The sequence below is a fragment of the Chenopodium quinoa genome, unplaced genomic scaffold, assembly GCF_001683475.1.
Source record: "Chenopodium quinoa cultivar QQ74 unplaced genomic scaffold, ASM168347v1, whole genome shotgun sequence".
Classification (NCBI taxonomy): domain Eukaryota; kingdom Viridiplantae; phylum Streptophyta; class Magnoliopsida; order Caryophyllales; family Amaranthaceae; genus Chenopodium; species Chenopodium quinoa.
In genome coordinates, this window is record NW_018743574.1 from 5,901,438 (window position 1) to 5,915,213 (window position 13,776).

General features: G+C 33.1%; 1 protein-coding gene across 1 annotated transcript; it reads right to left on the bottom strand.

Moving 5' to 3' along the window:
- Positions 1 to 2,952: 2,952 nt before the first annotated feature.
- On the bottom strand, positions 2,953 to 7,459 carry LOC110682321 (transcription factor SPATULA-like). Its single transcript, XM_021858637.1, has 8 exons — positions 6,517 to 7,459; positions 6,249 to 6,353; positions 6,058 to 6,123; positions 5,897 to 5,962; positions 3,790 to 4,119; positions 3,633 to 3,702; positions 3,378 to 3,510; positions 2,953 to 3,272 (listed from the first exon to the last, which is right to left on the bottom strand). The coding sequence occupies exons 1-8, from the start codon at positions 6,925 to 6,927 to the stop codon at positions 3,233 to 3,235; spliced, it is 1,221 nt and encodes a 406-aa protein (XP_021714329.1). The 5' UTR covers positions 6,928 to 7,459; the 3' UTR covers positions 2,953 to 3,232.
- Between the last annotated feature and the right edge of the window lie 6,317 nt (positions 7,460 to 13,776).

Below are 13,776 nucleotides of genomic sequence, written 5' to 3' on the forward strand. Positions count from 1 at the left end.
GGGGGGCAGGGTCTAGTGGAGGGACCGAGGGAGGGTGTAACTTACTAGTCTAGTCAAAATTTTGACTCCGATATGTGACACGATCTGATTTTGTGGTGATTAAATGATGTGATACGATTATAAGGTTTAAAAATACGTAGTTAGAATGAATGATGTCATCATGATTTTACCGTATTTTTACGTATTTGGTGGTTCTTTAATCTTAATAATCTGTTATAAGCCGTTTAAATCAAGATTACAGGAGATTTTCATTGATTTTGTTCATTTTGTGATGATACACTTACTTTATAAGAATTTGGATCTTGCTCTAATTGATACGTGCACTTGTCACCACTACAGAGATTAGAAAAGCTGAGAAGATTTAAATCAATGATGGATGCTCTAAAAAAATCGATAATGGATCACTTAATTTAAGTTGTTAAAGTATTAAAATCACAAGAGATTTCACTTGATTTCAGATAAGATCAAATGTGGGAGCATGCTCTTCTTTTGACATTGTTTTTATCCCTGAGAAGGATTACAAGAAATTTTTTGACTAGGTCTACGAAGAGTATAAGAGGCATGCATGTGTTACCTTTAACAAAAATAGGACAATATGTGCAAGAATTTACGACATTACTAATTGTTGTCCACTTTTACTATAAGACGCCCACATTTCAAGGACAAAGTTACTTGTCTACCCTCCCTACAAAGTTTGGTTGATCCCTGTCAGATATGGACGACAACCACCCTACAAAAACATTTGTCATCCTCGCTACAAACTTAGGACAATAGCAAATAAGAGGTTCATGTAGATGTTTGTTTTCCTTTTTCACATGTTGATTGATAAACCTCTTATTGTCGATAAGAGTAAAAAAAAAAAAAAAAAAAAAAAAAAAAAAAGGCTTGTGTTTACAAAACATCTTGTATTTCCTTCCAAATATTTTACAAGTTGACAAATGGATAAGTTAGGTCAATACATAAACTTTTGAGCAAGTTTATTTATTGTTGAGCATAAATTTGTTGGGAAAGGGGCTTGTATGATGATTGTCATGTGGCAAGAGATTAGTTCCATTGCTATTTCCCTCAGGTTAATTGTTTTTTTGAAAGTTTTCCCAATATACCACCCAAAATAGGTGGTATTTAGTACCATGGAAAGCCTGTAGATTCTAGGCGGTACCAACATGGTTTTATCGTCTATTCTGGGGTGGTGCTATCGTCTATTCCAAATGATACCACCACAAATTCAAGGTGATGTCACCGTGGTCGATGTTTTTATATATTTTTTATTTTTACGATAATCGTACTCAGTGGATCGGACAAAGAGGATGATCTGTCAATGAAGAGAGCAAGGAGTTGGGCAATAGCGATTTCGTTCAATGCTACCGATAATATTTCAGCTAGAAATTAGTTTGCTTCGGCGTCCTTGGGGTGATCTCGTAGTTCCTACGGGGTGGAGACGATGGGGTCGGTCCATGGATTTTCCTTCCTTTTGCCGCATTTCGCTCAAAGGGCTCTCACGCTCAATTACTTCAATTATTTATGGCAAATTTCCATATCTTTTTTGACTGTAATGAACCTATCCTCCCTTCTCTGTTCATATGCAAAAAAAAGAAACCGATCATTAATTAAGACTAGAAAATTCAGAGGACTCTTCTGACCCAAACAAAAATAGAAAAATAGATAAGTCAACAAAGTTGTTTTTTTTATTCAAATCCAAAAATTTGTGTTACTTTATATGTAGGTCATCGACTCTGCCTTTGGCATTTATTTCCTTAATAGTAATAAAAAAAACATAAACGTTTTTTCAATAACAAGAAATTAAGGGCCGACTTTGACTTCTAGGCTTGAAGCCTTCTCTTCTCGCTCTTTCATCAAAGCCCATACATTTTCTTTATTTATCTCGTGAAAGCACTCATGGAAGTCTTTCTGGATTACTTGAACAAGAAACTCTATCCCAAAAGTTCTTCCTTCCCCCTTTTAGTTGAGTTCTTTGAATCGCTCATTGGCTTTACTTTACTAGGGTCATAAGGCCGAGGTGAGATGCCTTCCTTCATTGACCGGGCTTGGGCACAGAGGCAGCCCGGCAAAGGACGAGCTATGACCTTCAGTCCCAAGGATTTATACTATTGATCAGCAGGTCTCCTAGGATTCGTCTTGAATAAGTAAGGTAGTTTACTTGCTTACTCCGAATCTGACAGGCGATTAAGATATACAAAGTATTTTATAAAAAGAATCAAAATTAATTGAAATCACTTTGATTTGAAAATGACATTAAAAAAATGCAAACCATTTATTACGTGTTGACAGAGCGAAACCATTTATTACGTTTTGACAAAACGAAATAAATAGCATGTTTACCATTTAGCCTTATTCTCTATATCTTGTTTTATACTTAAGCTGAAAGGGCTTAATGTTTGTTTATGCAAATGAGCTTTGCTATTGACGTTGGTGTTGCCACACTGGCTCCTAAAGTGGAGTGATTTACTAAATTAGCAAAACAATTAGACAGATTGTCATCAAATCCACTTATCCACTTCGCCCAAAGAGCACCAGAACATGCAAAAAGCCTGACAAAACCTTGCACGCTCATGCTTATCTTTCCGACTTCCAATTTTAATGGTGTGTCATTAACAATGACAGATTTTCTAATAAAACTTCATTTATTTAATCATAGGTTTGAGTTTAATGAGCTTAATGCTTGGTGCACTCACATGACACCCAAAGTATGCTGCTGTTATCTTGTTGACAAGGGCAAATACCAGACGTATACAGACAGCACGGGATTAGACAAGTAAATTTCAATCTAATATAGAAGGCCTCGACAGCTATTTAAGAATTTCAAGAGGAAAATAACCCACATGTGACCTAACTATAAGATTGAGGGATATAAAAATCGAACACTAGAACACGCATGCTCCAAATCCAAAACAAAGGGATGTGGGGGTGATTGAATGTACAGTAAAAAAATAAGAGCTTAAATCACATCACTAGTGTGAAGCATGTGACATAAATACATAATGTATTCCTTAATTTTCAGACTAGCCCAAAAGATTACATAGAATAAGGTGGAGAAAGAGAAACTTGATTCTCTTGTTAAGTTTTATGGTAGAGGGTTCATCAGCAATATTGGCACAATGACAGCTAATTATCAACAGAAGACAAAAGGAGAGTAAATACATACACGTCAAAGTGTTAACCTAGGACTAAGTTTGTCATGCTAAACTGACTTTCCGCATTCATCTCTTAGTTGTCAGCTTGTCATTTGGGCACCACTAGTTGCTGCAAACAACCTGTTAAAGATGCAGAACATCAGTAACAAAATAAGTGAAAAATTGAAAACATGTTTTCAACTGTATAAAAATCCATAAAAAAAGATGATCTATCAGGTTTTATACCCAGTAAAATTACTAGAAACCAGCTGATTCTGTCCCGATAAATTCTCGAGATGGGTCTCTTGTGGCGCATGTTTTTGCTGCATCCGTTCTTGAACAGAGTTGTGCCCTAGCCTTGTAGATGTAGTCACAGCACCTAAATTCAATTTCCGAAATTCAAAACTGAACTCGCTAAGCTATTTTCTATATAGGTAACAATAAATACTTGAAAAAAAAGGATATTGATGCAAACAAAGATACAGCAAGGCAGAAACATACCTAAAGATTTTGGCTCAATATTATTGACACCTATTCTCTCATGAGGCATGCTTCTTTCCCTACCAACAGCCTTCACACAAAACAAATAGATACAATTATGACATAAAATGTATGTTTGATGGATTACTTGATTTTTGTTTAAGCAATTTAGATTTACCTGAGGAGGATTGCGAGGTTGATAAGGGTGAAAGCTAGCAGGAATACATGATTCAAGACCGAACGACATGGCCTCTGAATTAATAATGCTGGGACTAGGAACAGTGGCTAAGGAAGGCCTTACTGAGGACGTACATTGGTTGGGCAGATTTAATGTAGTATTTGATGTTTCTGGTATAGTATTAAGTGCAGTAGTCATGTTCATGTCATAGGAACCACTGGCATCGTCAAAATCAATCCCCATTTGAGAAAGCTGAGAAGGGTGCAAAATCCCTTGTCCTCCAGGCAGACACATTGGGTGCAAACTCACTCCATTCCTCATTGATAGCATCTAATATTTCATTAACAAGATTTGTAGAAAGTGAGCGCTATACTAAGTGAATCAAAATCACTCCAAAACATTGCTCAAATTACTAATTTTGATAGAAAGAACACAAAAATATGATGTTGATAACCTACCTAAGATAATCTATTAGCTAACAAATTGTCTGTAAAGGAGCTTAAAGGGAGTATAGTATCTTGGTTACCCGAATATTGTTGTGTTTTAGAAAATGCATTAATATATACACTTTGGCTATGATCTCAAGCTTTAAATGATTTAAGTTATAAGAAAATAAAAAATAACCTATTTCCTAATCAGGCCTAGGTAATGATCTTCAGGAAGAGTTCAAAGTAAGTCTTTCCGCACACCCAAGTCAAGAACCAACAAATAAAAGTAATCAGAGAACGAGAGAGAGAAAAAAAAACAAGTCTTCAACAAAGGTATAAGCTGCATTCAATGCATAATTTGAAACTATGTACAATGAATCGGTTCAGCACCCGCAGAATACAAGATGACAGCACATGGCCACACCTCTAAGTCTCAATTCAGTTTCCTGGAAACCGGGGTATGTTACAGGAGAAGATTATTTGATTTATAACCACCGAAATTGATGAATTTGTTTTCTTCCTGCCTGTTGCATTGGCAAATGGCAATTATTGCATAGTCATCCTACCAACATACATGGATGACCCTAGCTTACTAGTATCCCTAACAAGCCAAATTTGTTTTAGCGTCATTCTAGAGCACACCAAGTCATTAATATCGAATTTTAAATTTGCAGATATTTACATTGTTTTCAAGGTATACAACTTTTGGTCAAAACTAGCAATTTACCATCAATGGTTTAAGAATTTAATACTATTAATAAATTCATCTCATCAGGAAACAAAATGGCCATAATTGAAGTGACTAAGACCACTTCGGTTACTTGAGGTTGCCATTCAAATAGAGATAGGGTATTAGAAAGGGGTAAATAAGCAAAATTTATGCTAAGTGATTCGCTTAATTAATCCAATGGTTTTTATTGGATTGAGGTGGAATAGATTGAGAATTCAGAGTTCTTCAAAACTAAAATGACCGAAAATGTTGTCCACAGACTAATGACAAATACACATTCGAGGTTGGATATTCAAATGAACACATGAACACAGGGCACTAATGAAAAACACAAGAGTATTGATGATGAGCGTATTGCAATGAGCTAATCAGCTATCACAGCCAAACACAAGAACATCTATTTAGTAAACTCTCATTACTAATTCTTAAGCTTCATAATTCATATCTACTCCTTAATGATCTTGAAATTATCATTTGAGTTATTTTTTATTTACTAAAAGTCCCACACCTCTAGCAAAAGAATGAAGAATGTAAATATACCTTCTCCAATTCCAAAATATATCCCCACTTTGTTCCAAAACCCTATAAAAACAAATAATTGTATCGAAAATGTCGTCTATTAAAATACTCATAAGTGTTGGGCTAGTGGAAAAATAATACTCGTAACATATCTCCTAAATGGAACCCATATGTCCTACTCTAAAATCTCCAATGCTAGCCTTTTGTACCTAGTTTGAACGGTGAAGTGACACCGACCTTATCAAACTTTATCGTCTAAAAGATTTCACATGACTACGGTTTGAAATTATACTATATATATATGAAAAATAAATTATTATCCCAAATCCTAACTCTATTAGTAATTTGTATTGTTCTTGTGGCTTATCCGCACCCAATGAAAAATTGTACACATACCAATGCGATAGAATAAAATGATTGAATTCCATACCTGAACTTGCAATTGAAGCTGTTTCAAATATTCAATCGCTTCATCCAGCATTGATGCCTTATCTGTCTACTCTCCACATTCATACCAATATTTAATGATTTTTTTTAAAAATTAAAGCGAATAAATATAGAGTATATAAAAGGATAGTATAGGAAATTCACCTTGTTTGAATTAGGAATTAAATTTTGCAACGCTTTCATCTTCTCATTTATCCTGCTCCTCCTCCTCTGATATTAATTAAATACTCATTATTAATAGATTAATTATCTGAACTAATATTACAGCAATTACTTAAAATTAGGTTTCATAAATCTCGAATTTAAACTTGAATTTAAAATTCAATTAAAAAAACCTTTTCGGATAAATTATGAACTTCAGCAGCTCTACTCCTCTTAGACTGATTTCGCAATTGCTGTTGTTTCGTCTCCCCCTCTTCCACCGCCACGTCATTTCCTTCCTATTTTCCAAACAATAACAAATTCACACAAATTACAGTAAAAACCAATAAATTTTTAAAAATAAAATACTACCTCCATTAATTATTAATTGTGATAAAGAAATTGTGTGTCGCAATTAATAAAAAAAACGGAGGTACTAAAATGATTATGTTTTTTATAAACCTCGCTTTCGCAGTCATTATCTTCAGGAAAATCGTTATTGTCGAAGCTTCTTAACTGAACCGAACCGGAAAGTGACTCGGAAGACAGATTCGAACCAGCAGGAACAGGAAACCCAGTCGTAGGAGGAGGTAAAACGACGTCGTTTTCACGAGAGATCCGGTTGACAGCAAGCCGGTCTGAACCAGAGAAAACAGCAGATGGACCGGCGGAAATATTATTAAAAAGGGTACTAAAAGAAGGGAGTTGATCCGCTGCATGCGACCTCATGATAGCGGGAGATGAGGAAGCAGAGATCAACGGTTGATTTGGTGATGATGATGAAGATGAACGGTGGAGGATTTGCCGGAGGAAAAGGGAGATATCGTCGGGTTGTTCTTGAGGAGGAGCTGAGGAATTGTTTGTGAATACCATTTTTTTGAATTTGAGTTTAGGAGTTTGGGGGTTTGAGAATGGGGGTAATGAAGTGGTGTTATGGAGGAAGCAATTATAGAAATTGTCTTAGTTACGTTTTGTGTTTTCGTATAATAGGAGGTGCAACTTTGTTAGAGGGGAATACAAAGTTTTGAGCTTAATGCAGAAATGGGTGACGATGTATTGCGGAAGTGGGGGCGGCCGTTTATTTTTTTATTTTTATTTTTTCTTATTTGGTTTACCTTTGGGTCTAATTTGGATTAGGAATCAGTTCTAAATAATTAGGTTTTACAGTAATATCCTTCTACAGTAATTTATACTCGTATATTGGCAAGAAGATAACGACTGCCTTCAAACGTTTTACTAGTATAAGAGAATTAAAATTAGAAATAGTAACATTAATTATACTGATCGACATGTAATTTTGTCATATATTTCTAATTAAATACGAAGTACAAGTACTTGTATGAGTACTATTTTAAGTACTCCGTAATATATAAATTAGTTATCTAATGCCCAAGGAAGATTAATAATTTACTTTATAATTTTGTTACAATTTTTATTATTGTAATAAATACTTAGATATTAATAGTCATAGTTACCAATTTCGGCAAAGCGATGCATTAAAAAAAAACAAATGGAGAACATTCTTGTATCAATATACTAGTACGTAATTTCGTTTCATGATATTTGCAATTACTGTATTAAACATTCTCTTATGTCAAATAGTGGTAAACAATATGAAACGAAGGTAGTATATAAAAATCATACTCTTGACTCTTCTACTCCATACGTAATATAGTGTACTTCGTATATAATTATATAATACGGAGTAATAGTTAAAATTGTGCATTAACATGTATTTAAGTCAAATTATTAGGATTATAGGAGGACATACTTTGTTAATTTGCCGGAAATCCAATCTCAAGCTTTGAACTACAGGTTACTACACGATATATATTGTGCTCCACACGTGAAGCACACATACACTGTTTCATAATAATTCTACAACATTCTAGGGGGTTCTCTTATTATACTCGTAATATACTTGGTATTCATACGGAGTATAATTGTGCAGTGAGTATTTGAGTGAGCTTATTTATTTATGTGCCGGGTGAGTACAAGACAAGAAATGAAAATTATAGCCTCGGTAGGTTGCTGAGATAGTCCTTCAATTATGAACTATACGAATTGAAGTATTGAACTACTCTATGTCTCTATTTGAGAGCTTCTTATGTATATCCGGGTGTACGGTGTACCCGGGGTCATTTGCTCATTTAATTAACAAATGAACAAGTAATTATTTATTCATTTATTGATTAAATAAGCAAATGAGTCTCGAGTGTACAATACATCCGTGTGTACATAACAAACTATGCTCTATTTATGATTGATGGCCTCATATATATACTTGTATTTGGTGTATTCCGTTGTCTCTGTAATTGGTGTATAGAGAATCAAAATAAAATGAAAATATTAGACAAGATTATTAAGTAAGACCCAAATACTAACCGGCCAAACCTTAACAATTGTAGATCAAATGTTGATTTGTTAATTTACTGGACTAATTTAATACGGAGTACTTCTCCACGTATAGGTAGAACCTAAGGTTTATAACATAAAAACCTAAGCATATTTAAACACTAGGACAGTAGGAAGTCACAATCATGAAGGAGATAGAAAATTGGCACCCCTACAGCCCTACTATTAACTGCCTAATTGCTACATATGGGTAGACAACCAATTGAAGGAGCTTTAGAGTACAATATTGTTCTATGTTACCGAAATTATGTATAAAACTACAGATCAAAATATTTATACTGTCTTTATTGCTTGGGGATTTGTGCATTATTGCATTAAGATTTTTTTTTTTTTTTTTTTATAATTACGGATTGAAATACTACGTATTTCAAATTCTTTTATTTTAAATTAGTTATTCCATTTCACATCAATCAAAATTCATCAAAAATAGACATATGTTAACATAATTCTTTTGAACAACACATAGATACTCGTATAAAGTTCACAAGAGGAATACAATCGTTCAATTGTCTAGTTTGGAAACAGTTTTAGCATAAAAATAATACAGTACATTCCTTCGGAAAAAATAATACAGTATATCATTATCCGTACGAATGATAGTTAGAAATATTATACTCTAGTTTGTCTTACGGAGTACAAAGTTAGGACTCCATAGTTAAACTAGATAAAGTACCAAAATAGATGTTCATCCATGTACGTAGTATATAAAAACCGTTGGTCCCAAGGATGTAAAAAGTTAGTCCATACTGCTATTATAAATTTATAATCAATCTTGGGGAGGAAAGGTGTTACAAGTACTCGTACTATATTTCCTACATTCTTTATCAAGGAAGAAGGGGAGCATAAACTCGTACTGTTATCAAGGAAGAATAAATTCACGCAAAGCAAAGTGAGCGCTAGTGCTTCACTGCGTGCGTGATAATTTTATATTCCTCGCAAGTTTGCCAGTCAAAAAGCCTACTCCATCCTTAAATCTGCTACTGCCAGTGTCTTGTGCTAGTCTAACCAAGGACTTTCTAGTTCAAACTTCAAATCCACTATTGCCTAAACCCTTTAATGGTCTATCAATTGGTCAAACAACACCAACAAAAAGTTATACCCTCCCTACTACCGACTACGGAGCTCATAAACAAACAAATTAGGATTTGTTTGATACTCCTAATAGTTTTTCAATTTTAAAAGTCATGCAGAGTACTTTGCATTTACTCCCTCCTTGTTTTTTTTTTTAAATGTTACACTTAACCGGCACATAGTTTTAGACAATTTAATTGACTTAAATAAAATAAGAGGTAAGTGGGGTAGTTGGAGTATTAAAAAATTATTACAGAAAGATAGTGGGGTTAATAGTTTATTGAAAAGTAATGAATGTGAGAAGAAAGATATAATAAAAAAGTAGTAGTGGATTTGGGTGGGAACCATGAGAGTGAAGAGATATAATATTTCAATGTGGTTTTTTGCCAAAAAAGGAAGTGTAATACTTTAAAAAACACGGGGGAGTATGAATTTTCTTGATTTTTTTTTACTCGCAATGTTTCATTCTCATTCGCATACACAACTTTCAACCGCATTTCATATTATGTATGATAAATAAAGAACACACTTATATGAGTCATATGAAATTGGTCTCATTGTGTACAGAACTCTGTACATAATTAGAGAAAATAATAGTTGAATCAGTTATACATTAATAAACATGAAAAACAAAAAAGTTACAAAGTATCAATAAGAAAATAAATCCTAAAAATCAAAACACTAGTCAAATTTTATATTCGTAAGTATGACAATTATCATATGGTCAGATACAAATTTTACCTTGGTATTCATTTTTCAACCTAATGAGAATACTAAACTATCCTTATATTTATCGGATAACACCCGTATTTTTATATAAACTCTTTTAAGTAACCCTTTCTTAAATAACTTTGCAAACTTGAACAAATCGATCCTATCTAGTATGGCCGAGGCCCTATCCAATCCAATATTCATGGTAAATGAATTTACATTTTCATAAGTCGAAAAATTGTACGTAACATCGTTATCAGTCTAATCATAGACTAACTTCACTGACCTTGACCCAAAAAGCAGAGATTAGTCTGTCTATAATTCTATATCCCGATTAACACACGTGGCTTAGTGGTATTGGAGGAGAAAATCTCTAAGTGCACTTATAAGCTACATGCGGGACCATGAGAAGTACATACGTAACAATCATCAGACATCAGAGACCGTCTTGTCTATTCCGATCAACATTATGACGAAACATATCAAAAAAATTACTGTATTTACGTGTCGAATTGATAGGATCATGTCTGCTAATAGTGCTTTGAGACCTGAGCCAATAATAATCAATCACAATAATCGGACGGCTATGAAAAGCCTTATAAGTTTGCATCAAAAATACTGTAAACTAATAAAATTAAAAGCCTTATAAGTCGTAATGTACTGATCATCTCCTTTGACTTTCTATTCTCCCCTCCGTACCGGTAGATAGACCCTCTACCATTCTGTACAAATGGCAAAATTCAAAACCCTGCAAAACTAAATTAGGTCTTACCAGATTTTTCAGACCGGATAAAAAAAAAAATTAAAAATGTATGACCAAGTTCCGTGGAAAAATAAAATAAATTTCAGATCGAAATTTCTACCCTAATTCCGTCCAAAATTGAATCGAATCGGGTCTAACATGATTAGCATTACCAAGGGGCAAGGGCCTATTCTCTTCAGTTTAATTTCAATTCAGTTCACTTTAGTTCAATTCATGTCAGCAATTTAGTTTAGTTCAGCTCTTAATTTTCTTCTCTCATAGAACATTCATTTCAGCTCTATTCAGTTTTATTCAGTTCAGCTCAGCCGAGTCACATGTATTTCTAGATAAACTTTAAATATTGAGAGATTGCGAGTATGTTGCATAATTTGCATGATGCAACATTGAAAAGGAAAACTTGCAAATGTATTGCAATTTAATACTTCGTAAATAATCTGTATTCATAATGCATCATAATGTTTTACAAATAATAAAAGATCAAGTAAAAACCTCTTAAATTACATTACATAAATCTATTTATGAGAAATTGAGAATACAAAAATGTATAATATATATTTTTAAAAGAAAACTGCAAATATTAAATTTAGACCTGCAAAATAATCTTTAGCCACAAACTAGCTTTACGCAATCTATATGAAACTTTCATTGTGGACATGATCGAAATCAAGTCTTCATTTAGACCTGCAAAATAATCTCTAGCCACAACTAACTTTATGCAATCTATAGGAAACTTGTGGGCGAGATTGCAATCAAGTTTTCCATAACTTCTCCATCTTTGTATTTCACAATGTATAATTATTATTATGAGAATACAAAAATGTATAATATTTTCCACATAATGATAAACGAGCATGGGTCACACTCGTCACAAATGTCCACTTTAAATTACACGACTAAGGAGGTTCCACCTCAAAATCATGTGGCAATGAGGAGAGTAACCCCTAACATTATAAAGTGGATACAATTTTCTTATTCTTTAATGCGGGATACACATTCCAATATTTTCGTAGGACAGCAATTTCACTCACATGTGAATTTTCTCATGGGCTCAACACATACACACTGATTTTTTGAATCTTTGATTTGAATTATACTTCACTATGGGGCCTGTACAAAGTCGTCTCCAGGATCAAGAGAAGACATTTGATCTTATTCATAAAACTTTGGTGTGTTTAGAAAGGGCATGAAGAGGATACTATAGACCGTGTATAAAAAACAAAGGTCATTCATTCTACAAAGAGGGCACGAGTTATGCTTTGTCAGGCACGATTTGGCAGACATGAGTTTTGTTTACTCAGCCACGACTTTGCGCATATCATCACAATACAATTGTAGATGAGATTCGATCTCAGGTCTTAGGTGTCGCCAAGATCATACCAACTAACGTATTGGCATCTCCTTCATACAATTGTAATGCGACTCAATGAAATGACCGATGAAGCCAGACATGTCTCCCTTTGTCATGCCCATCTCATCCTGCAATTCAAATACATAAAATTAATTATTATCTTCATCTAAATTTTTATTTTTAAAATAAAAAACACTTGGGGATGCTTGTAAAAAAAAAAAAATAATAATTAATGCTTATATATCTTACCCCAACACTCAAACATTCAGGTAATTTACTGACTTGATAACAAGTGCATGCTTAAAATTATAAGCGTCATATCACCACATATCATACACTTCTTCCGCTTCCTTTTCTTCATTGTAAATGATGTTTACTGCGTGCCTCTGTGATTTTGTGTTTTGATAATATGTTTTATTTGGTTTATGCTTATGAACTTGTGAATGAAACTGATTTGAATTTATAGGAAACCATTTTCAACAATTCTCACTTATTGCCACACTGGCAGATTCCTCAATCATGATTTGTTTCCTTTAAAATATATGAATTATTAGTCATATCATGATTATGATCCTCTATGATTCATTTTCTAATTAAGACAGAATTTATTAGTTAGCTCTGTATATAACCTAAGAAATATGAATTCTTAGTCATATCATGATTATGATTTATTTTCTAATTAAGACAGAAGCTATTGATTACCTCTGTATATAACCTAAGAAATATGAATTATTAGTCATATCATGATTATGATCTTTATGATTTATTTACTAATTAAGACAGAAGTAATTAATTAGTTACCTCTGTATGTAACCTAAGAATATGAACTATTAGCCATATCATGATTATGATCTTTATGATTTATTTTCTAATTAACACAGAAGTTATTAGTTACCTCTGTATATAACCTAAGAAACATGAAATATTACTAGTCATATCATGATTATGATCTTTATGATTTTATCCTTAATTAAGATAAAATTATTGTTATCCTCCATGATTTTCCCTCATTATTTCTTGCCCCAATATCTTTGATTTATTACAATGTATCTTCCTGATTTTGTCCCTAATCAAGACATATTAGCTATCCATGACCATTTTTTTTCCCCGTTAATTACAACTGTATAGATTATTCATGTTTACCATACCACTAATGAATACACCTAGGTTCATGAATTAAATCTATAATATATATTTTAAATATGTACGTATATTTTTAAGTGGGCAAAGTTTTTAAACTTAAGGGTATGAATTGTTGAAGATATAGAAGATAATTCATTAAATGAAAACACAAACTTAAAAACTATGAAGATGTTACACAATTTGCACCATACAACCATAGAAAAGTAAAACTATATCTCTGTTGAACTTAATATTATCTTAGAAAGCTCTAGAATTTATGTTTATATTCCTC